The following is a 24351-nucleotide window of genomic DNA, read 5'->3' on the forward strand; positions in this document are numbered from 1 at the left end:
AGGAAGGGGTGAGGTGGGCGCCGCCGCGGTCCCCGGGGATGGAGAAGGTCCGGTCCTTCTCGCAGTGGGTGAACTGTAAAAAATTGCCCATATTTGGGAGGATATGCAAAGCTAGGGCTGTGGAAATCTGGGGTGAGGCTCCTATACTTTCTTGCTGTGTGTCCTTGGTGAGTCCCTGAACCTCCCTGGTGCCCAGCCTTCTGCCAGAATGGGGGTCATCATCTACCCTGATCGCCCAGGGGCTGCAGAAAGGCTTGGCAAATTTCCAGTGAGAAGACGGCCTGCAAACTGTAAGGCATTTTGCTATGTGAGCTGTGATCTTCTTATCTACAAGTGGAGGCCCCGGCAAGGACCCCATATAGGACCCAAGAGTAGGAATAGCCTTGGTGTGGCTGCAAAGCTTTGCCAGCCTTGGTCTATGACCACCTCTCCTGACTGCTTACCTCGTCCAATCCCTACCCATGGATTGGTGACTCCCCTTTCCCCAGCCTCCTTTTGGTCTCTTCACCCTCAGAGCCAGACCTGTTGGTGGCAAGGGGGCTCTGTCCCAGTATGTGGCAAAGCCCTGAGCTAAATGGAACCCTGGGGCACGCCTGGCAGACTCTGCTGACTCAGTTCCCCCCAAGGGAGGGCTGTCTTGGTCAGCATTGATTTTTTTTTTTTTTTTTAATTTTTATTTTTTAGTTACAGTCTTGCTCTGTTACCCAGGCTGGAGTGCAGTGGCACAATCACGTTCACTACAGCCTCAACCTCCTGGGCTCAAGTGATTCCCCCACCTCAGCCTCCCAAGCAGCTAGGACTACAGGCATGTACCCCTATGCTTGGCAAATGTATTTTTATTTTTTTGTAGAGACAAGATTCTCGCTATGGGCCCAGGCTGGTCTCAAAACTCCTGGCCTCAAGCAGTCCTCCCATTTTGGCCTCCCAAAGTGTTGAGATTACCAGCGTGAGCCACCACACCCATCACATTGATTTTTGTGGGGCTGGGGACTTATCTGGAGCCTTGCTTTCCTGATTGAGTTTTTTGTTCCTCTCTCTGCCCAGGGGTGGAGGGTGAGAGGCTGGGGGTGAAGGGACAGGCAGGTGCAATTCCACTTTGCTGCTGGGCGGGGCAAGACTCATGAGACATTAAAGGCAGAGAGATTCAAATCCTGGCTGGAGAATAATTGCCTCAACTAATCTGGAAACGTTACACTCTGTTTAATTTTTATTTAACATGTATTAATATGCTGTTTAAGTTTTATAGCAGTAGTTATTTTAACAAAGTCTGCACTATTCAGAGTTGTAGCTTTTCTTATCTGCCGCTTCCTGACTTGCTGCACCTCCGGGAAAGCTGAAAAGGGACACTGAGACCTATGGTTGGGGGACTCTGGGCCAGGTCAATTTCTGAGGCGTGACCAGTTCTGATGTTCTGAGTGGAGCTTGCCAGGGTTTTTATATGCAAGACATCATTCAACATAACCCTGTGAGGCATCTCACATATGGGGGAACTGAGGCACAGAGGTAACGTGAAGCAAGCCCCTCTCAGAGAACAACTGTCTCTGAGTACTTTTGATTTCTACTCAAGTCTTACGTCAATTCTTAGACAGCCTTTGTGGCAATTTCAGTGTTTCCAAGGTGCATCATTCAGTACTATGCATTGAGCCGCTGCTCTGTAGCAGTCATACCTCTAGGCTCGGGGACATAGCAATGAATGAAACAGAAAAATAAGTTCCTGTGCTCATGGAGCTTTGCTTTTATCAGAGTGGGGGGAGACAGACAAGAAACATAAAAGCCTGTAATTCAGTATTTGGGATGTGAGCTGGAGAAACATTAAAGCAGGGTAGGGGGGATAGAGAGTGTTGCAGTGGGAAGAGTTGCAATTTTATAAAGGGTAGTCAGGGAAGGCCTTGAGACAGTGGCTTTTGAGTAGAGACCCAGCAGAGATGAGGGAGTGAGCTGAAGATAGGCAGGACGTGATGGAGTTCATCAGGGCCCTCACAGCTCTTACAGTCCATGTTTTTAGAGGTGACAATCCTTTATGCTAGAATCTTGGAACGTCTGAGCTGGTAGGTCTTTGGGTACCGCCACCTGGCTTCTCCCACCTGTTCACCCTGGTTTCTTTTGCCCCTCTCCGGAGTGATCAGCATGCTGCGCTTCCTGGCACCCCGGCTGCTTTGTCTCCAGGTCAGGACGGCCCGGTACTCCTCGGCAGCAGCCCTCCCAAGCCCCATCCCGAACCCAGACATCCGCTACAACCAGCTGTTCATCAACAACGAGTGGCAAGATGCAGTCAGCAAGAAGACCTTCCCGACGGTCAACCCCAGCACTGGGGAGCTCATTGGGCATGTGGCTGAAGGTGACCGGGCTGATGTGGATCAGGCCGTGAAAGCAGCCCGGGAGGCCTTCCGCCTGGGGTCCCCATGGCGCCGGATGGATGCCTCTGAGCGGGGCCGGCTGCTGAACCGCCTGGCAGACCTAGTGGAGCGGGATCGAGTCTACTTGGCCTCGCTGGAGACCTTGGACAATGGGAAGCCTTTCCAAGAGTCTTATGCCTTGGACTTGGATGAGGTCATCAAGGTGTACCGGTACTTTGCTGGCTGGGCTGACAAGTGGCACGGCAAGACCATCCCCATGGATGGCGAGCATTTCTGCTTCACCCGGCATGAGCCCGTTGGTGTCTGTGGCCAGATCATCCCGTGGAACTTCCCATTGGTTATGCAGGGTTGGAAGCTTGCCCCGGCGCTCGCCACAGGCAACACTGTGGTTATGAAGGTGGCAGAGCAGACCCCCCTATCTGCCCTATACTTGGCCTCCCTCATCAAGGAGGCGGGCTTTCCCCCTGGGGTGGTGAACATCATCACAGGCTACGGTCCAACTGCAGGTGCGGCCATCGCGCAGCACATGGATGTGGACAAAGTTGCCTTCACTGGTTCCACCGAGGTGGGCCACCTGATCCAGAAAGCAGCTGGTGATTCCAACCTCAAGAGAGTCACCTTGGAGCTGGGCGGCAAGAGCCCCAGCATCGTGCTGGCTGACGCTGACATGGAGCACGCTGTAGAGCAGTGCCATGAAGCCCTGTTCTTCAACATGGGCCAGTGCTGCTGTGCTGGCTCCCGGACTTTTGTGGAAGAATCCATCTACAATGAGTTTCTCGAGAGAACCGTCGAGAAAGCAAAGCAGAGGAAAGTAGGGAACCCCTTTGAGCTGGACACCCAGCAGGGGCCTCAGGTGGACAAGGAGCAGTTTGAACGAGTCCTAGGCTACATCCAGCTTGGCCAGAAGGAGGGTGCAAAACTCCTCTGTGGCGGAGAGCGTTTCGGGGAGCGTGGTTTCTTCATCAAGCCTACTGTCTTTGGTGGCGTGCAGGATGACATGAGGATTGCCAAAGAGGAGATCTTTGGGCCTGTGCAGCCCCTGTTCAAATTCAAGAAGATTGAGGAGGTGATTGAGAGGGCCAACAACACCAGGTATGGCCTGGCTGCGGCTGTTTTCACCCGGGACCTGGACAAGGCCATGTACTTCACCCAGGCACTCCAGGCCGGGACTGTGTGGGTAAACACCTACAACATCGTCACCTGCCACACGCCATTTGGAGGGTTTAAGGAATCTGGAAACGGGAGGGAGCTGGGTGAGGATGGGCTTAAGGCCTACACGGAGGTGAAGACGGTCACTATCAAGGTTCCTCAGAAGAACTCTTAAGAGCCGCTGTCACGGAGGCCCAGTCCCAGTCCAGCAATTCCACAACCACCTTGACCAATGATTGCCAAACTTTTTTAAATCCAAGAACACCGTTTATTTGTTCCAAATTAACTCTTAGAAGAAACCCCACAAATAAAGCAATTCAATCAAGACTGTTCTATTTAAAGCAGGGATGGGGACCAGGCTCAGAGTTATACCTATCCGGGCCTCAGCCACAGCCCCCTTGGTGGCCCATAAGTTGCTTCCATGAAATCCTAGGAATCTCTGGAAGACATTAAAAACCAATGATCTAGAAAATGGTTTAGTTCTTCCTGCTGATCCAAGGACTTTCCCATGGCTTCACTTGATGGTTTAGTGGATGAACTCAGCTGAGACACAGGCTTGGAAAGCATTAGGGGTTTTGAACTAGGTGGATTCCAAATCTCGGCCCCACTCTTCATTGGCTTAACCTAAAACCCAGAGGTGCTTTTCCTTTTCCATGTGCCAGTTGCTGGCTGTTTTAGTTACTTGCCCTTCATTTTGCTACTGATTTTCCTTAATTTGAGGGAAGGAGTAGGCAGAGAATATGCTTACATAATTACACCTGTAAAATAAGCCCAAACACTCCAAATGTCCCTCAGCTGATGAGTGGATTTATAAAATGTTTCCATGGAATATTCCTCAGATTACTTGACTATAAAAAGGAATGAAGCACTGACACACACTGTGACGTCAGTGAACCCCGAAAACATCCTTCTTAGTGAAACAAGCCAGATAGCTTGTATAAGGCTACAGACTGTATGATTCCATTTATATGAAATATAAATCTGTAGAGATGGAACATAGATTAATGGTTGCCAGGGGATAAAGGAGTAACTGCTAGTGGGCATGGAATTTCTTTTGGGAGGTCTCGAAAATGTTCTGGAATTGAACAGTAGTAATGTTTGCACGATTTGGTAAAAAAAACTGTTGAATTAATTATGGTTTACATAATTAAACAATTTTATAGAGTTTTATGTAAACTCTAGAACATTTTATAGAGTGTGGGTGATGGAAGGGACCCGGGTAGTCTAGTCAACCCCTAGCCAGGTGCAAAAGTCCCCTCCCCAATGTTTCTATTTTTGTTTTCTCTTGGCTGGGCGACAAAGTGCAATGGTAAGACCCATGGAGAAAAAAACTGGTTCCTGCTCAGAGTGGGCCCATCTTGTTGGACTCATTTCCACAGCCCTCCACCCCTTCCAAACCACACCACCCTTCAAGCCAAGCCTAGCATGGGGGCCCCCTGTGCTGGGGACTGCCAGAATTTCAAACCTTAGAGTTGACAATGTTTGTTGTTAGTCTTGCTGCATTCCTTCCCCAACTGATGGGAGTGAAGGCAAATCCAAGCCAGTCAGTTCACAGTACAGAAGCAGAATGCTGAGCCTCCCTCTCTTGGTCCATCTTTCTAGACCATGCTGCTTACAAGTCAACTTACATTCAGGTCCACCCATTCCTGTAAATGCACACCCCCATCATTTCTGCCTCCCAGGCTCAAGCAATCCTCCCACCTCAGCCTCCCAAGTAACTGGGACTACGGGTGCTCACCACCACGCCTGGCTAATTGGTTGTTTTTTTTTTTTTGTTTTTTTTTTTTTTTGGGATTTTTTGTAAAGATGGGGTTTCACTGTAATTCCCAAGCTGGTCTCGAACTTCTGGTCTCAAGCAACCTTCCTGCCTCAGCCTCCAAAGTGCTGGGATTATAGGCACGAGCCGCCGTGCCTGGCCCCAGTCAACTGTTAAACGTCCTGTTGTCTTTCCTAGGCAACATGATGATCTTGTTTATTAAATAACTTTGGTTTGGCTGGAAACTGCTGTTTGAGGGTTCAGGGTCTATTTGGGTCCCTCACCTCCTTTCCTAGGACCTCCCTTCTGCATCATTTGTCTACAGCTAAGGTGACTCCAACTCCCCCCACAAAGTGCACGTTCTACCAATTTCTCTTGGAGGCTGTTGGCATCTCTGTTGCACAGCAGTGAAAGTTTCTCATGAACAAACACACTGGGACATGGAAGTGGGTGGATGGGTGTCTCCAATGATTAATGTGCAACGTCACAGTATTTTAACAAATCCATTCCTCATTTGAGTTTCAGTACTCCTTAACCGAAGAGGAACTCTGTAGATAGTGTTCTGGGGTGGAGTGGCATTGGAAGAGACAATCTTCAAGTTCCCTTGTTTCAAGCCCTGAAATATGAGAGTGCAGAGCCAGTAGGTCAGTGTGTTAATAAGCTCAGCTTCTCCACCCATTTAAAAAAGTTTTTAAAAATGTATTTTTATTTATTTATTTATTATTGAGACAGGGTCTCATTCTGTCATCCAGGCTGGAGTGCAGTGGCACAATAATGGTTGCAACCTCCTCCTCCTGGGCTTGAGCAATTCTTGCACCTCAGCCTCCTGAGTAGTTGGGACTACTCAGGAGGCATGCGCCATGACACCTGGCTAATTTTTGTATTTTTTATAGAGACAGGGTTTTGCCTCATTGCCCAGGCTGGTCTTGATCTCCTGGGCTCAAACAATGTGCCCACCTTGGCCTCCCAAAGTTCTGAGATTACAGGCCTGAGCCACTAAGCCCGGCCCCCTCCACTCATTGCTCTGAATGTATACTTGTGAGCAGGGAGGTTTAACTGGGTGTCCTCATTCAGGCCAGACACTGCCCACAAGACTCACACTTGGAGGGTGATGTTGCCATTCTGGGACTTCCATCCATTTAGCAAAGTCTTACCAAGATCTTACTCTATAAACACTATGCCAGGCACCTTGCCATGGAATAGAAGCCTCACAACCATCCTATAAAGCAGGTAGTAGAGTCGTGGAATTACCTCCCCACTTTTTTTCAGGTGAGGAAATGAAAGTGGAGAGGTTTAAGAAGCAACTCATCTGGATTCAGTTCCCCATGAGCATGCACGAGGGACCAGAGAGAGGGGCATACTGGCAAATGCATGTAACCAACCCTCCAAACCTGGAGAACCCATGGCAAAGCCCATCAAACCCTGCACACCCAGCCACTGTGCTGGATGCATCCGAGCTTCTGCTCAGTCCCAAGGGTTCTCTTCATCAGACCCCAGGGCCATTTAGGAACTTGCATTTGGGTTGGCTCCCTTCTGGGTGTGAGGCTGACCTCTGGTGGCCACCTAGTTCATGAATTTACACAAATAATTTTGGCTTAAGAAAAAAGGCATGGGGGGCGATGGTCCTGCTCTAGGCCGATTGTTGGGGGAAAGAGAATTGAGTAAGACAGTCCCTTCCCTGAAGGAGCTCACAGTTGGGCAGAGGAGAGAATTACAGAGCAAGGTGGGAAGTGCGGTGAGAAGTACAGAGGCCATGAGATCATGAGCGGAAAGCAAACATCTGTATCAAGCACCCACAGTGGGCCGGCCACCTCCCTCCCTCCCTCCTTCCCTCCCTTCTCCCTCCCTCCCTTCCTTCCTTCCTTCCTTTCTTCCTTCTTTTGGATGGAGTCTCGCTCTGTCTACCAGGCTGTAATGCAGTGGCGTAATCTTGGCTCACTGCAACGTCCATCTCCCTGGTTCAAGACATTCTCCTGTTTAGTCACCCAAGTATTTGGAATTGCAGGCACATGCCACCACACCCAGCTAATTTTTGTATTTTTAGTAAAGACAAGGTTTCACCGTGCTTCTTTCTAACTGCCGTCAGGGAACTTAGTATTATCCTCCTGCATCAAGCCCAGGAGATATTCAGCAGTGAGTGAAGCCAGGCTGAAGCTTGGGTCCTCTGACTGCTACACACCACTGCCTCCCAGGGCCCCCAGCTCAGCTCAGGCACAGGCCCAGTGGGAGTGGGCAGGGGGTACTGCTAAATGACTAGCAGGGAACCAGAGGGGCAAGGAAAGGATGCTCCTGGAGTCTGACAAATATGAAGGGTTGGAGGAAGGGAAAGTTTTCCCATGAGGAGGAAGGAGGCAGGGAGGAAAAGCTTGAGGGCAAAGGGCAGGCAAGGGCTGGACTGCGAAGGGCTTGTACATCCCTCCAGAAAGCTCACACTTGGCCTAGCAATGGGAGGGTACTTTTTGGTTTTGCTTTTGTTTTTTTAAACAGGGTCTTCCTCTGCCACCCAGGCTGGAACGCAGCTGCTTGATCGTAGTTCACTGCAGTCTCAAACTCCTGGACTCAAAGGATCCTTCCACCTGAGCCTCCTCAGTAACTGGGACTACAGGTGTGTGCCACCATGCTGGGCTAATTTTCTAATATTTTGTAGAGTTGGGGGGCATCTCACGATGTAGCCCAGGTTGGTCTTGAACTCCTGGCCTCAAGTAATCCTCCTGCCTCAGCTTCCCAAAGTCCTGAGATTACAGGTGTGAGCCACTGTGCCTGGCTGCCCCCACGGGCTTTTAAAAAAAAGTGATAGGATCACATTCAGCTTCCAATGCTGGCTCTGCATTGACGTGGAGGACAGATTGAGGGAGTTGACCCGGAGTCAGCACCACTCAGGACATTGTTGCTTGCACCCAAAGTGATGCTGGCGCACCAGGTTGTAGGGTGGGGGCAGAGCCTGGACAGCCAGAAAGCAGGCTTCAGGGCATGATGACAGATGGACAACTTGGCACAAGAGAAGATAGAAGTTGGGTAACTTCATGTTTCTGGCTGCAGTAACCACGTGGCGGGTGGTGCCATTCACTGCGACCACCCTGGAGGTTGCACATTTAGGGACATGGTAGGATGCTTACTTATTCATTCCTTGTTTAACACATTTTACAGAATGTCACCTGTATGCTAGGAGCTATTCTAGGGCAGGGGATACAGCAGGAAACTAAGAAAAGAAAAAGAAATCCTGAACATGCTTTGTGATAGAAGAGGCAGACCATACCCAAAACAGGTGAGATTGTTAGTCTGTCAGGAGGTGAAAGGTATTATGGAGAACAATAGTGCTGGGAAAAGCAGGTGGGCTGGAGTAGACAGTGTAATTTTCAGTAAGGTGTTCAGAGGTCGTCTCACCAAAGAGGTGACAAAGGGACTGAAAGAGACTGGAGCATTCCTGGAGGCTCCAGGAACACAGGATGAGGCCAGGAAGCCAGTGGGGGGAAATAGGACAGAGAAGTTGCAGCCTGGGTGGGGGCATTTGGAGGTCACCATGCAGATGGACTGATGGGGGTCTTTATTCTGAGGAAGGAGCCACCAGAGGCTTTTGAGCACAGCAGCGACATGATATGACTTGTTTTAAAAGGATCACTGGAGCTCCAGTGTTGAGAACGGATTGTAAGGGGAGCAAAAGCACTTGACCTTAAGAATGCCAACAAGGAGAGAAAGAGCAGAGAATGAGGAGGAGCAGGAGGAAGACCCGGGAGAGAAGAGGCAGGAAGCCAAGGAAGGCGGGTTACTTTCCAGGAGGAGGGTGTCCCCCCCTCCCCCTCCTCTCCTCCCCTCCCCTCCGCCGCCCCCTTCCCCCCCTCCCCCCGTAAAGCCTGAGGCTCCCAAGATGTCAAGTGGGAGGAGCACTGAGCAGTGTCCCTGCCTGCATCCACCAGGACTCCCTGGAGACCTTGGTAAGAGCACTTGATGGAGTTGGGCACAGAAGCCAGACCAGCCTGGGTTGAGAGTGTCACTTAATTCTCCCAAGCCCCAATGATCTGTACATTAATCCTGGAGTTAGGAAGACCCTCAAGGGAAAACAAGAAGTCCTGGTATGAGGCCCCTTGAGAGTCTGTGCTGCATCCACCTCATTTAGCCGGAAATGTGGACAGAGCAACTTGGACAAGTTGCTCCCAGCCAAGCATTCTTCCCATGTATATTAGCATGTTAGCTGCCATATGAATGAGCCCCCAAGTTTGAGAGTTTAGTACAATGATGTTTTAGTTTTGCTTATGTAACAATCTAATGCAGGTACCTGGAGAATTGGCATTTTCTTTCCACGTGGAAATTCAAGGATACAGGTCCCCTTTCATTGTAGGTGGTGATTACACCACCTACAATGGTTCTTAACTTTTTTTTTTTTTTTTTGAGATGGAGCCTCGCTCTGTTGCCCAGGCTAGAGTACAGTGGCATGATCTCAGCTCATTGCAGCCTCTGCCTCCTGGATTCAAGCAGTTCTCACTGCCTCAACCTCCCGAGTAGCTGGGATTATAGGCATGCGCCACCACGCCTGACTAATTTTTTGTATTTTTAGTAGAGATGAGGTTTTACCATGTTGGCCAGGCTGATCTCTGACTCCTGACCTCAGGTGATCCACCCACCTTGGCCTCCCAAAGTGCTGGGATTATAGGCGGAAGCCACTGCGCCCGACCTGTTCTTAACCATTTTTATGTTTTGTATTCCTTTGAAAGCCTCATCAAAGCAATAGTCCTTTTCACCATGAAAAGAATGTACACATGCACATGGACACAGTTTGCACACTTTCAAGGAGTTCACAGAATCTGTGAATCTACCTACAGAATCCCAAGGGGTCTATAGATCCAGGTGAAAACCCCTGTCCAGGGCCTCAGAGATGTCCGTGTTAGCTGGTAAATGGGGAAGAAAGGGCAGAAAAGGCACAGGTACTTTTTGAAGGCCCTGGGCTCTGCATGGAACACATCACCTCTGCTCACATTTCAGTAGCTACATGACCCAGCCTAGGTGTAAGAGGAGACTGGAAGTATTGTCTATGACAGGACAGTCCAATACTGTGGAAGACCCTGGGTTTTGGTGGCAGCTCACCCCAGCTCTGCTCCACATCTGTGGAGATGTGCCAACAAGAGACTGCTTCTCACAAGGACGCTTTTTGAGTTTAATGCTCTCGTGGGCCATCTGCTGCCTCCCATCCAGCCGTGCTCATGCTGTTCCTTTTTCTTGGAGGCCTGCTTAAGGGCCACTCTTCCAGGACGGTTCTTCCAAGCTCATTTAAGCCATCTCTGGTCCCTTTGAGCTAACAGCACCCACCCTTCATTTTGTCTTGTCCTGAGGCAGCTCTCGTTGGTTGAAATGGGTGTAATGTTTTTGTCCTGCTAGACTATGTCTCACATACTCCAAGCGTGCTTGATTTCTCTCCCTGCCCCCTGCCACCAGCACACAGCCCTCCAAGATCTGGGCAGAACAGACATGTGTGGCCATTCACACATGGGGCTCTCAGAGCAACAGGCCAGCGCAGGGATGCCACCCTTCCTGGATTGAAGAGGAAATGGAGGTTCCAAGAGTTGAAGGAAGTGACCTGGCCTTGCAGTCTGTGACAGGGCTTGACCTGGTTGTGGGTCTTCCAACTCTAAAGCTAGTGCCCTTTCCACCCAAACAAGAACTGCATACACCTTCAGCAGCAGAGAGACCGGGGCATGCCTGCCTGGCACCATGGGCAGCCCTCTGTGCTTGAGCTGAGACTCGGAGGTCCGGGAGCAACTATAGACCCTTTGCTACCTGGCAATGCCTGGTGCATGGGAGGAGCTCTGCAAACGTGTGTGATGGGTGAGTTTATGCATGGAGAAAAGAGAGGAGGGTGCTCGCCCACTCCCTAGTACTCAGGATTTTTGCTCTTCCCTCAAGAATCAACTGCTCTCTAATATAGCAGGGGGAGATGTAGGCATGAGGAAGAGACAGCCATTAGTGAAAGGCAACACAGGGAAGTCAGCCTGCTTGGTCCCACACACTTCTCACCGCTGGATGCAATGGAGGCTGAACTCAAAAGAAGCCCTGATCGCAAAGGATTTCACATTCCAGGAGAGAAGTCAGCCCCGTAGAGCCAGAGCATACGCAAGCGGTGGTGTCCAACTCAGCCCTGGGCGCTGGGCTTCTACATTCTAAATTCGTTAAACTACAGACGCCAGAGCACTTGGATTTCCCTTAATTAATTAAAATATCATAGAATTATCGTTGTCTGATTTAATGTTCATAAGGCCTTGGTAAAGGCTGGGAAGGAGGAAATTCATTAGAGGAGACATTTACTGTCGCTGGATTTCCTTGTTCTTATTCATTTCTCCTGCACCATCCATCCCTGGAGGAGAGGGCAGGGCAGTGTTTTTAAAGATGTTGGAATTAATTTCACCATAAAACCTGAAGGAAAAAAAAAATCCACCTTAACTAAAAACTAGCCTTATTTGCATTTAAAAGGAAAAGCAGATACATTTGGGATCTAACACGGGCTATGGAATTGTCTTCCTCAAGCCCAGCTGACAACAGAAGACAGATTCAGGCTGTCCACTGCTTATGGCAACAAGTTCAACCTCCTCTGTTGGCATTTAGGGATGTGGCCCAAAACCACCACCCGCCCACCACCACAGCTCTGAGCAGCAGCAACTGGCCATTCCTCCCTGTTCACAAACTACACTGCATTTCTCTACCCTGACTCCTTTTTGCATGCCAGTTCCTTAGCCTGGAATCCCCCATGCCTGCTCCTACCAGTTCAAGTGCCTGCCTCCTCTTCTGGGAAGTCTTCCTTGATCTCCCTCTGCTCCAAGCACAAAGCAGACACCTTATGCCACCAGGGATAGTGACCTTATCCCACCTATGGCTCCACTGGAGTCTGAGTTCAGGACCTGATTCTACCCACTTTCACATGGGAGGAATCCATATGATTTCCAGCGTCTTGTACCCGGCTGGCACGTGGAGAATGCTACTCAATGTGTGGGAGGGCACAGAGTGCATGTCTCAGCAAGTGAATTAGGTACTAGAATGCTTATACGGTAGGACACACATGGTCAAAGGTGGTCATGTAAGATTAGGGCTGGTTAAAAATTGCAGGCAGGGTGAACGGTGGGGCTGTGATCATAGCCCAGGCGTGTGAGGGAAGGAGGGTCTGGACTACATGGCTGAAGAGGTCACACAGAAGAAAGGTGTGAGGGATGATAAAGGGAGTATCAGTGGGACCTGCACCCACCCATACAGCATTCCTAGGACAAAGGCACCACAAAGACTGTCCTTAGGCACATTTATTTGCAGCATGCAGAGGTCCTAACATCATGTCATCTACAAAAACAGTAGAAAAACACACGTTTGGTGTGGGGAGGGGAGGAGGGTTGTGATTATATGATAACAGCTGCTGCACACATGCTCTCTGAGCCTCTGAAGAAGTCTCTGGGCACTCACATTTGGAAAACCATTAGGTTGGAACACTCATGTTAATGCACCTTTTTGATTTTGGTGAAAATTTCAGACAGCATGACATTAATTATTTATTTGTCTTTGCACAGAATTAGGATGCTAAAGGCAGCCCCATACAGTCTTGATGCTCAGTACTTCCACCATGGGCTCTGTCCACCCTGCTCTCTGCGTCAAGATCCAGCCCTTGAATTTTCACTAGGCAAATCTGAGGTGAGTCAACTGAGTTTGCAAAATGTGCTTATTAGCAGGTATGGGATGTTCTACTACCTTCTTCAGAGCCATAGCATCCCTATTCCTTCTGATGTCATTTCACTAAGGGTCTGACCAAATCATGTCGCAACCATTCAGGACGTGGGAGAATTAACTGCAGGCACTCAGATGTGGAAATAAGTCACAGTGCATGGAGAAGGGAGGGGCGGGAGGTGCTCAGTGAGGAGGGGATGTGAGCAGGTCCCTCTGGCAGCCCCAAACCCCAGCAGACAGGAGCAGCATCCAGTGCCATCCATTTCAATTCTGAGCTCTTGTTTTCAAAGAGAGGTTCCGATGTTTTAAAGTTTGTAAACCACTCATCTAGTTTCATTCCCTTTTTATTCAAATGAGGACACCGAGGCTCAGAAAGTGAAGGAGACTTGCTGGGGTCACACAGTAAGCCAGGGATTAATATGCAAATGGCTCTCATGTTTCCAGAATCCCAGGCGAGTCTCCTCCACCACGTAGTACAGAGGGTGACGCCAACCCAGTATTTTAGACATGAAATGGCTGAAATGGCAGGCTTACGGGCAGAAAGTTCACTTCCAACAAGGACTCTAAAATGTAGTGCACAGTGTGAGTAGCATGAGAGTGTGCCCTAGAAGTTGGGATGAGCCTTGATAAGAGTCCCTGAAGTGTGTGCAATTGGCAGCATCTGCCTTTACATAGTTTTGAGATGACCCTGAGAAGCAGCACCATGGAGTAGAAAGGGGACCAAGGAGGGCCAGGTGCCCTGAGCTCTGCTCCTCTTTCAGAGGCCTTCAGACCTTGGCAGGCAGCTTTTCCTATCAGAGCCTGGTTTCTTCATCTGCAAAAGGCAGGGACATTAACACCTGTCTTGCCCCCTCTCAGAGTTGGGATCATGCTTTATGAACTTAAAGAACTGTGCGTAGTAAGAGATCTCAATTCTTATTTTAAAAATTGTAATCACCTAATTATTTTTTTAAAGACAAGATAGCAAATAGTCTTTCTTTTTTCATTAAAAAAGAAAAAGGAGAGCCTTATTCTTGGGTGAGGTCAAAATGTCTGTAAGTAAAATATATTCTACTGCAATCTAGTTCTACAGTCTGGAAATAACACCTGACCCCCTTTTTACAATTTGATCTTCAGAAGCCTGGTCTCCACTGCTTCTAACCACTTGTTTAAAGAATGCTAGGCTAGGCCAGGCACAGTGGCAGATGCCTGTAATCCCAGCACTTTGGGAGGCCAAGACAGGAGGATCATTTGAGTACAGGAGTTTGAGACCAGCCTGGGCAACACAGGGAGACCCTGTCTCTCCAAAATAAAAAAGCTGGGTATAGTGAGGTATCCCTGTGGTCCCAGCTACTCAGGAGGCTGAGGTAGGAGGATCACCTGAGCCCCGCAGATGGAGTAAGCCATGATGACACCACTGCACTCCAGCCTGGGTGATACAGTGAGATTCTGTCTCAAAAGAAAATTTTAAAAAAGAGAATCCTAGGCTAACAAATGGATGCTCTGGTCTCCAAAGACCCAGCCAAGGTGCTCCAGAGTCCGGTAAAGCATCCCATCTATAACTAAATCTCTTTAAAAGGGAAAAGGGTAGGAATAGGAGAGCTATAGCCAGCTGTCCATACCCTGTTATAAAGCAATGGAACTTGTTTCTGAGGAAATATCAGACCAAACTTGCTGTATTTTTCCCAAAGGACCATCTTACTCTAGGATAGCAGGGCTAAAAGGGACACCGGTAACATCCAGTTAAAACGCCATACTCACAGATGAAGAAACCAGGGCCCAGAGAGGGGAAGGGACCTGTCCAGGTCACACAGCAAGTTACAGTCAGGCAGAAAACAGCTGGGACCCTTGTCCCTCCTTCTGCAACACATACTAAGTCACAGAGCACCACTAATAGGTCGTTGACAAATGTGGTAAAGAGTCACAGCTGAAATAAGCCCTTTAGAAATTGCAAACATGCCATTCTGAGATCTCCCTGGAAGAGATTAATTAAAAAAAGACTTCTCATGGAGCAATTCATTTCAAAAATATAAAAAAGCCACATGCAAATCTGTTTCTCAATGTTTGCCCTTCTAAAAACTACATCTTCATACAAATCTAGTTTGCATCTAATTTTTGAAAACATACAAAAGGGGTCATCCACAAACACAGGTTTTGCAACTCTTCACAAAGCACAAAGATCCATTATTTGATCTTTCCATCATCCCATGAGCAATGTTTCTAAGACCCTACGAAGAAAAGGAGAAAAAGAATTAGAGAAAGTAAACCTGCTCTGTTACAATCAACTATGTGTTACGTGGAAGGTGGGGGAAATGATCCTTCACTTCAAATCTGTCACCCGCAAGAACTGGTGCCAGTGGAGAGTGAAGGGCCCTGTGGAGGCCCAAGAAGTACTTGTAACACCAAAAGGTGGATGTTTCAAAGTGGCAGACTCCAGCTTAATAAGAAGAGGACCTTTTCAACCACTGAAAAATCCACAGATGGCTATCAGTGGTAGTGAGCTCTGTGTGCCTGGAGGTATGCAAGCCAGAGCTGACAATACTCCGTGTCGCAGAAGGAACTCAAGACCCAGGAAGCAGTGATGGTCTTAAAATTCTTCGATTTTTGATGGTATCCTTTTGATATATTAACACCCCAGAATCATTTCTGCCTCAAAATATATGTATATTTAAAAATTATATATATTTAAAACTGGAAGCATATCTATAAAAAACAAGTCATGTATTATCAGGAAGACAATTTTAAGACCCAATCTCGTAATTCTTTGTTGAATTCCTATTTCACAGTTTTACGTTTTCATAGTTTTCTCCTCATTTCTGGGACCTCTAACTATTTACGTAAACATCTATCCTTCAACCCTAATGCCACTTCCTCCGTGATTCTTTCTTCGTTTTCCCCAGTTCTAAGCTGCTTTTCCTACCTTACCATCTCCTCCCATTCCCTTAACATCACATTCCTTGTATTATAATGATGTCCACTTTTTGTTTTTCTGTGCATCCCCTGCAGACCAGAAGTAAGGCCTTGCACACGGAAGGCTGCAACAGTAGTGGCTAAAGGAATAATATGATTAAAACCGTGGCAAAATCCTCCTGCTTTTGAGAAACCCTATCAGACTTGTTTCCAGTTTTTCCTGTTCTATTAAGCACCTGTTGATTGGCCTTGGTAATGGTGCCTGTTCACCACTGCTCCCCCGTTCATGTAAGAGGATCATGCAATCCCTGCCCTTTGGCCTCTGGTGAGTGAAATGCACATCTTCCCACACCATCCCCACTGAGACCACTCCCCCTCTCCAACCCAAACCTATTGATTGGTCTGTAAGCAGGCGGGACACACATCATATCTAAGCAGAAACTTTAAATGCAGTGGTATGTGCAGCTTGGCCCCGGAACGGACATGTTCCACACTGGAGCTGTTCCTCCAGCAGGGTCCTGAATGAGGGGACACATGGGGCAGGGCCATAGCCAGCTCACAGCTATAACACAGAACATGAGCAAGTGATCAGCATCTATGGCTGTGACTCACCAAGGTTTTGGGATTTTTATGGAGCAAAAACTGGCTTATAAAGTGATTCCTTTCCAGAGTTCCCAGTTCACCTGTAGGCAGGGAACAGATGCAACCCCACCTGTCAACTGTGTGACTACAAGGACTAGGAGACCCTGGCCAGAGGGATGCAGAGATTGCCCCCACCCTCAAGGAGATGTGCTGCTAAGGGTTGAGGACAGGAAGGCAAGGCCTGAGCCTCCGGGAAGGAAGCTCAGGCATCTCCTTTGTGGGAATATTTTCACATGGATGCTATCACAATGACACTATCTGCTACCTCTCAGTGCTGTTTCTAAAAGAACACAGAGGAAATATTCCCTTCAGCCTCAGAAACAGGAAAATACATCTGGTCATTTTATCTCATGGACACGCATCATGTTCATGGCTCTTGCCTTTGCTTGCTAGGAAGCTCGGAGGGAGATATGTGCAGAACATACCAGATTCTATTGCTCATCTTAGTACATTCCTATTCTTCTTTTGCTCTCTCCCTGGTTTCCTCCATTTATGTATTTTTCTTTTTTTTTTTATTACAGGTCTTAAAAGCCACCTCAAATATCTCATAATATGGATGTAAAATACTGAAAATGACTTAGAACATGTACATTTCTCCATCACATGCGGTCATCGGGAGCTGGGAAGCGGAAGCTCCTATATTTACTCAGATCTAGAACCATCACCGTGCTGTGGGACTCAGCCTCTCCCACCACGTTGGCTGCATGGCACTGGTACACTCCCTCATCCTCCTTTCTCAGGGGGTTGATCTAGAAATACAACAGGCAAGTTTATACAGTTATATAAGGTACAGCAAAATGACTTCCTTAGTTAGTTCTTAATGCTAAGGTTTGCACACCTCCTCCTTTTCAGAATAAGGTAAAACGTGCTCTATTTCTCTCCTTGCCTTGGCCGCCGAGGAGCACAGAGCTAAATTTCCTTCCCAGGGACCCTCTTGAAAGGTACTTTCCCTATTGTGGCTCTCATCTGAATGATTCCTTTGCATTCCTGGCCTTTTACTGTGAGCTACCTGGAATTTTTATTAAAGGTACAAGGTATAGATTATTTGGAAAATACCTCAAGTTAAAAGAAGAACAAAAATCTACTGATCAAAGAATGATCCACAAAGTATTCCCTACAGAGAAAGCCTCTACAAAATACCACCAAAGATAACCTCTTTTCCCTGTCTTTTCTCATACGAAAATGAGGGAATGTGCTTGATTTGAAAAAACCACACACCCAACTGCAATCCCCATCTCTCAGCTGGGTAGAGAAGAGTCACCAAGCCTCCCAGAGCTGTGGGTAGAATGAGGAGGTCGTCCTTAGGGAGCACCCCGAGGATGCTCACGGCCAGGTCCATAACCAGCTCACTTCTCTTTTGCTTTCTCTTGTTACAACCAACAGCTTCCATCAATTACAAATCATGCTATGGACCATGCAGCGGGGTATGCACACCAGCTTGTTTTAAACTCATGCCAGTCGTGGGGAAAGGGTGAGTATTATGATCTTCTTTTTACAGGAGGCTCATGGGTAAGTCACAGACTGTCAGGGCCACAAAGCCCCTCTGAGGTCATTCAGTTTGAAGCCCTCTTTTAACAACAGTGGAAATGGAGGCTCAGAAAGGTACAGTGACTGACCCAACATGGATCCCTAGCTCCTCATTCCATCACTCTTTCAAACATGTGGCATTCTTCATCTTAGCAAAAATGCTGTGAGTGGCAGGAAAGAGCTCTGGAGGAGGACTCGAACATGCCCTCTTCCTCCTTTACCAGCCGGTGACGTGAAGCAAGTGTACTAGTTTCCTTGGGCTGCTGTAAGAAATTGCCACAGCTTAGTGCCTTAAAACGAACACATTTATTATCTGCAGTTCTACAGGTCAGAAGCCCAAGAGGGGCTAAAATCAGTGGGCTACAGTCAAGGTGCCGGCAGGGCTGCATTCTTTCTGAAGGCTCTCAGACTTGTTCTCTTCCCTTCTCCAGCTCCTAGTGGATGCTGGCACTCCTTGGCTGTGGCCCCTTCTAACGTCTTCAAAGCCAGCAATGGTGGGTCAAGTCCTCACAACAAATCACTTCAGTCTGCCTCTGACTCTTCTGCTTCCCTCTTCCACACTTAAAGACCCTCCTTTAAATTGGCCTGCCCAGATAATCCAGACTAATTTCCTTATCTTTTTTGTTTGTTTGTTTTTTGTGTGTGTTTTTTTGTTTTTTTGAGATAGTCTTCCTCTGTCGCCCAGGCTGGAGTGCAGTGGCATGATCTCAGCTCACTGCAACCTCCGCCTCCCGGGTTCAAGTGATTCTTCTGCCTCACCCTCCCAAGTAGCTGGGATTACAAGTGCCCACCACCATGGCCAGCTGATTTTTGTATTTTTAGTAGAGATGGGGTTTCACTATGTTGGCCATGCTGGTCTTGAACTCCTAACCTCAGTTGATCTGCCCACCTCGGCTTCCCAAAGTGCTGGGATTAGAGGGGTGAGCCACCATGCCCAGCCTAGTCTCCTTATCTTAAAGTCAGCTGTTTAGCAACCATGACCTCCCTCCCACCGACTTGCCAAGTAACATTGTAGGGTTCTGGGGGTGAGGACATGGACATCCCTGTGGGGCCATCACTCTGCCCCCGGCAGCAGATCACGTATGTTCCCAGCAGATCTGCAACCTGCCCTGCTTGCCTCACAGTTACTGGAGGGGCCAGTGAGAAATGGGTAAGAATAGCTTTGAAACGTGTAACGTGTTGTTGAAATATAAAGGATGGCTTATAAGGGTCAATCAATAATATCCAATAATCCTAAACACTCACCAAAATCCAGGCTGTGGCCTCATGGTCGGAAGGGCCTCCTCGCACCTGGACCGCTACATTGACATGGTCCCCAGGCAGCTCCTCCAGTGCTTGGGTGCCCTCAGGGGATTGCGTGACCTATAGGGGAGGTCAGGAGGGGGCTTAGAAAAAGCATTTCTGTATAAAAACTACCCCACAGGCTTCCTCATCCTCCTCCTTCCTCCTCCTCCCATTGACTCAAAGACTGAAACCCTAGCACTGCTCATTCCTATGCAAATGACATCAGCCATTTTTTAAGCCTACTTGTACATATAGACAGCACGCTCTGCTGGACAGCAAAGACATGAACGTCACCACTATCCCACAGAAGGATTCAGAATTTCAACACCCGTCTGAGGGCTGTTGACATGAGGGGCACAACATATACTGTGATGCTTGCCAGTCTGAAAAACTGATCTTTAGGAAGATTTGGTTTTAGAATAGAACTGAGTATTCTGCTACCAGCCAGGTCTGTCTAAAACACAGCCCTGAAGTGAAGTAGGACTCATACACACAACACACACACACACAAACACACACACACAGCCACTGTAGCTGATGCAGACAGGGTAACAGCAGAGCTTTCTGGGTCCCTAAGTGGCCAAGGGTGTCAATGGCACAGGAAAGGTTGCAATGTCCCCTTCTAAGGGAAGAGCTTTGGGGTAGAAGTTTCAAGGCAGCGGAGTGGTACAGAAGGTATCTTTTCTTCATCCTCTGGCCCACCTATAAAGGCAAACATATAAACACACTTAAAAGAAAAACACATTTACCACTCATGTCTTTCCGTTTCTCCCTGTCTCTTTCACACACACACACACACACACACACACACACACACGCACGCGTGCGCGTGCACGCGCAACACAAGAGTTCTTGGAGAGAAATACCTTTCTCCATGTGATGACTGGAGTAGGCACAGCCCTCACTTCACAGGACAGGCCCACCTGCGCCCCGGTGACGTTGCGAACACTCCGGGGAGGAACAATGACCACAGGAGCTGGGAGGAGGAGACAAGGGGACATAACCTTTACCCTGCTGGGTTTCAAGCAACCCACCTCTAAACTCCCCAGCCCGCTGAGAGCCTGCTGAAATGTCCTGACAGGAGGGGAGCTAGGCAGGAGTCATGCTAGGGCAGGGTGACCTCCCAAAGTCCCCCAACGCCGTCTGTGGCAGAGCTAGGGCCTCAATGCCCCCTCCCAGGGCCCCTTTCAGGCTCCAGCTTCCATCTGCTGTAGCTCAATCGAGACACAGCAGCCGACTCCGAGAGGGGCTGGTGTGACACCACCAATGGCAGAATCTTCTAACAGATGGGCTTTTCCCCTTCCACATGGAGGGCGTTGGGAAGAAGAATGCCAGGCAGAACAGCTGCATACACCCTGGAGCTCAACCCCCTGCGGTCCATTCAAGATGCCCATTTGCATGCACAGAGCAAAGCCTCCCCAAGCCTCCCCACTCCCTCCACCTCCTCATCCCCAGAAGTCGACCCCCAGCCTGGGCAAATCAGGCAAATGTGGTTCTAGACTGCCAGAACGTGACGGAGAGGAGAGGGAGGGTGTGGGCTCTCTGGACAGGACCTGGTGTTAGACGTTTCAAGCTCCTACTCCACATTCTCCCTTCCTCCCTGTGCCTGGCATCTGCTCTGCTCATGCTGGGCTGGAAGAATCAAGGCCAGGCATTTCTATCTGCTCTCACCTGCACTGGACAGCAAGCTCAGCCAGCCCAGCATCCAGTGCCACAGTGTCTTGGGCAAGGTGCAGCGTGGAGGCCTGGCCAGGGAATGCTCGTACCAGCTGTCATCTGTAAGGTAGGGATCACACCCCTGCTTCCTAGGGCAGTCGAGCTGATCTAACCACGGAATGAGGGTGGAAGTGATGGCTCAAGTTAGCATGATATGCAAGTGAGGGCCAGGAGCAAATAGATGACTGGATGAAGAAACACATGACAAATCAAGGAGCAAACACGTTCATTTCCAGGCCACCAAACTGCAAAGTCTAGAACTCCCAGGGCTTTGCCTGGTGACTCAAGGACAGCCCTGTTGTTCTCCACAAGCCTGCACTGGGGTAAGGCTACAATATAAAAAGAAAGCAAAGGGAGGAGGCAGAAGGCAGGAGGAAGGAGGTGAGGGACAGGGTCGAATCACACCCAAACACACAGGAGCATCAAGGTACAAAAAGGAGACAAGTTTGGCCCCTCCAGACAGACTGGGAAGTAGACCCTGTCAAGCTGGTGCCAAAAATTCTCTGGGAAATCGCCTTAGAACCACAGTCTCAAACTAGAGAAGCTCCTTAGCATCCCAATTCCCCATGATTCTGTGCCTGACCATGTATGACATGCTCACCCAGCCTCCATTTGCAGGCCTCCAGGAATGGGGAACTCACCACCTGTGGAGCCAGGCCATTCTGTCTTTGGAGGGCTCCACTGGTAAAAAAGCACATCCTCACCTAGAGTTAAAGCCTGTAACTCCCACCTGCTGATCCTAGGGTTTCCCTCTGGAGCCCCATAGCCCCTAGGTGCCCCAGCACCCCTCCAATGAGTTGAATACAGGCTGCCCTCCCCATCCCAGGCTGCCTTCCTCCCCCTGTATCTGATCTGTCCACTCCTTCAGGTATGCCCATCTGAGGGCCCTCTGAAGGGTGGTGCCCAACCCACATGCCTGACTGTCACCAAAGCCCCTGGAACTGAGATTCTAGATGTCTAACACTGCCTGACAGCCACAGAGAGCCACAGCACTGAGCTCTCTAGCAGGAGCCCTATCTGTGATGACAAAGACAGTCTAATTTATTCACCTTGTCCCGCCAGCGCCTCCTCAACCACACAGGCGCTGGGATGCTGCCTCCAGCAGAGCCCTAACTGGTGTTCTAGTGGCTCGCTGTGGTGACAATCAGAAGGACCTGGATACCAACGGGATACTCAATCAGTGTGGTTTACTTTTGTTCATGTAAAGTCAAATTTTAACTGATTTCATCAATCCCTTCAGGCCTAAATGAATAAGCCAGTAAATCACAATTCATCTCTCTCTCCTCATGTTTCCATCTCTTTCAACAACTACAATTAAGAAAGACTGTCTTAGAAATACTATTTCTGTAATTGATTTTGTGGCAGAAAATACCAATTTTTTTTTTTTTTTACAAAAGAGGCCCTGCTTTTAAAGGGACGTCAAAGCATATTAAAGGGACATTTAAATTTTTATTTAATTATTAAAAAATTTACAAAAAGCACAATTCATTCTTACTGGTGTGCAGTTCTAGGTTTTGACAAATGGATACAGTCATGTAATCACTACTACAGCCAAGATACAGAACAATTCTGTGACCTCAAAAAATTTCATGATGCTCCTGTTATAGTAATTTTTTTTTTTTTTTTGGGTCAGGGCCTCATCCTGTCACTCAGGCAGGAATGAAGTGGCACAATCATAGTTCACTGTAGTCTCAAACATCAGGGCTCAAGCAGTCCTCCTGCCTCAGCCTCTTGAGTAGCTGGGACTACAGGTGTGCACTACCATGCCTAGCTAATTAAAAAAAAAATTTTTTTTTTTGTAGAGATGGGTCTTGCTATGTTGCCCAGGCTGGTCTTAAACTCCTGGCCTCTAGCAATCCTCCTATCTTGGCTTTCCAAAGCACTGGGAATACAGGCATGAGTCACTATTCTCAGCCCTGCTTTTAATTTTAACATATCTGTTTTTAAATTTAAAATATTTGTATCCATAGTAGCTCTTTATGATCAATAACTATCACAGTACCAGTAATAACAGTAATTATGCCATCAGCTAGCACAGCGCTTACTGTCTTCTGCCTATAGGCATTCACCTGTTTCTCTCTCCAGCAATCTCACCAACTGCCAGATGGTGGTGCTACCCTGGGTTACCCAGCATTAAAGGGTGCAGTGAGGAGGCTATGAGCCCAGCGCTCTGGCTCCAGAACCGAAGCTCTTCTGAACCACTGTGCTAACACCATCTTGCCTTTTCCCTAGAAGACCCTTCCAGGTACACTACCCTTTAATCGTCGCGCCAGCCCTGTAAGGTAGCTGCTTGCATCCCCATTTTACAGATGAGAAAACCAAGACTCAGAAAGGTGAAGTGCGTGGAGGAACAGGGACTCAAACCCAGGCACCATGATTCCATTCACTTCCACACTGGGTTCTAAAGTGGAACATTTGTTATCTGTATGGTCTCTGTTCCAGAATAAGAGATGAGTTGCTTAGGGATTGTGTTGGGGGATCCCCAAGACAACTCTCCAGGTCAGTGATTTCCCAGGAAGACTAGGAGGACTCACGGGACTCAGCATATAGTGGCAGTCAGGCTGTGATTTATTACAGTGAAAGGATTTTCCCATCTGGCAAAATCAGCCAAGGGAAAAAGTCAGGGTGGGGGAAGAAGGCATAAGCTTCCAAGAGCCCTCCCCGTGGAGTGACAACGATGTGAAATGCTATCCACCAGAGATGCTCAAGAGAGACTTGGTACCCAGGGTTTTTATTGGGAGCTGGCCACAGATGCACTCTCTACCTAACTGAATACCAACATTCCACACTCTGAGAAGGAAAGCAGGTGTTCAGCATAAACCACATTGTTTGTACAGTTCAGGCACAGTGAGCCACTCTCATCAATTCCAAGAATAGTGGAATCCCTTGAAATCTAAGTCCCCAGATACCAGCCAAGGGCCAACTTTGCCAGCAGGTCTTTCTGAGGATACGGTCACAGGCCTGCCGCGTTAGCTGTTTTCTACACAACAATGAAACATCCCAAACATCACCCTCAGGGAACAGCTCTTGTGAAGATACCCCATAGCATAAGCAATGTATCCTTGATACCAGCAGGACACTTCTTGTCCCTACTATCTCCAAGGGCTCATTCCAGCATGGCACTGGAGCGTTCAGTGTCATGACTGCCACCTCAGGCAGGAAGAACAGCGTGTTGGGCAGGGGTGGAAGAGTCCAGGTTCAAATCCTTTCTCTGCCAGGTCCCAGCCTTTGCCTCAGTTTCTTCTTCTTTAAAAGGGGCCCAGGGGCTGGGTGCAGTGGCTAATGCCTGTAATCCCAGCACTTTGGGAGGCTGAGGTGGGGGGATCACCTGAGGTCGGG

At 48.5% G+C, this 24351-nt stretch overlaps 2 protein-coding genes across 4 annotated transcripts in view; one reads left to right on the top strand and one right to left on the bottom strand.

Moving 5' to 3' along the window:
• ALDH1B1 (aldehyde dehydrogenase 1 family member B1) overlaps positions 1-12887 on the top strand; it is a 25962-nt gene extending 13075 nt beyond the window's left edge. The window contains exon 3 of one of the 3 annotated variants that reach the window (XR_004257460.1): positions 12801-12873. Coding sequence is in view for 1 of the 3 variants with exons in the window: in XM_032240124.1 (XP_032096015.1) it covers positions 2128-3681 (1554 nt within the window). In the remaining 2 variants the exon portion in view is untranslated. Of the gene's footprint in view, positions 1-2119; positions 4336-12800 lie in introns of those variants that run through there. The other 2 variants (XR_004257459.1, XM_032240124.1) reach the window with 2 other exon arrangements.
• IGFBPL1 (insulin like growth factor binding protein like 1) overlaps positions 12525-24351 on the bottom strand; it is a 17682-nt gene continuing 5855 nt past the window's right edge. The window contains exons 2-5 of the mRNA XM_032240125.1: positions 20163-20272; positions 19258-19374; positions 17076-17234; positions 12525-15161 (exon numbers count right to left, since the gene is read on the bottom strand). Coding sequence (XP_032096016.1) covers positions 17085-17234; positions 19258-19374; positions 20163-20272 — 377 coding nt within the window. The 3' untranslated portion in view covers positions 12525-15161; positions 17076-17084. The remainder of the gene's footprint in view (positions 15162-17075; positions 17235-19257; positions 19375-20162; positions 20273-24351) is intronic.

This window comes from Sapajus apella, unplaced genomic scaffold (genome assembly GCF_009761245.1).
Source record: "Sapajus apella isolate SASKATOON/1434 unplaced genomic scaffold, GSC_monkey_1.0 scaffold46, whole genome shotgun sequence".
Classification (NCBI taxonomy): domain Eukaryota; kingdom Metazoa; phylum Chordata; class Mammalia; order Primates; family Cebidae; genus Sapajus; species Sapajus apella.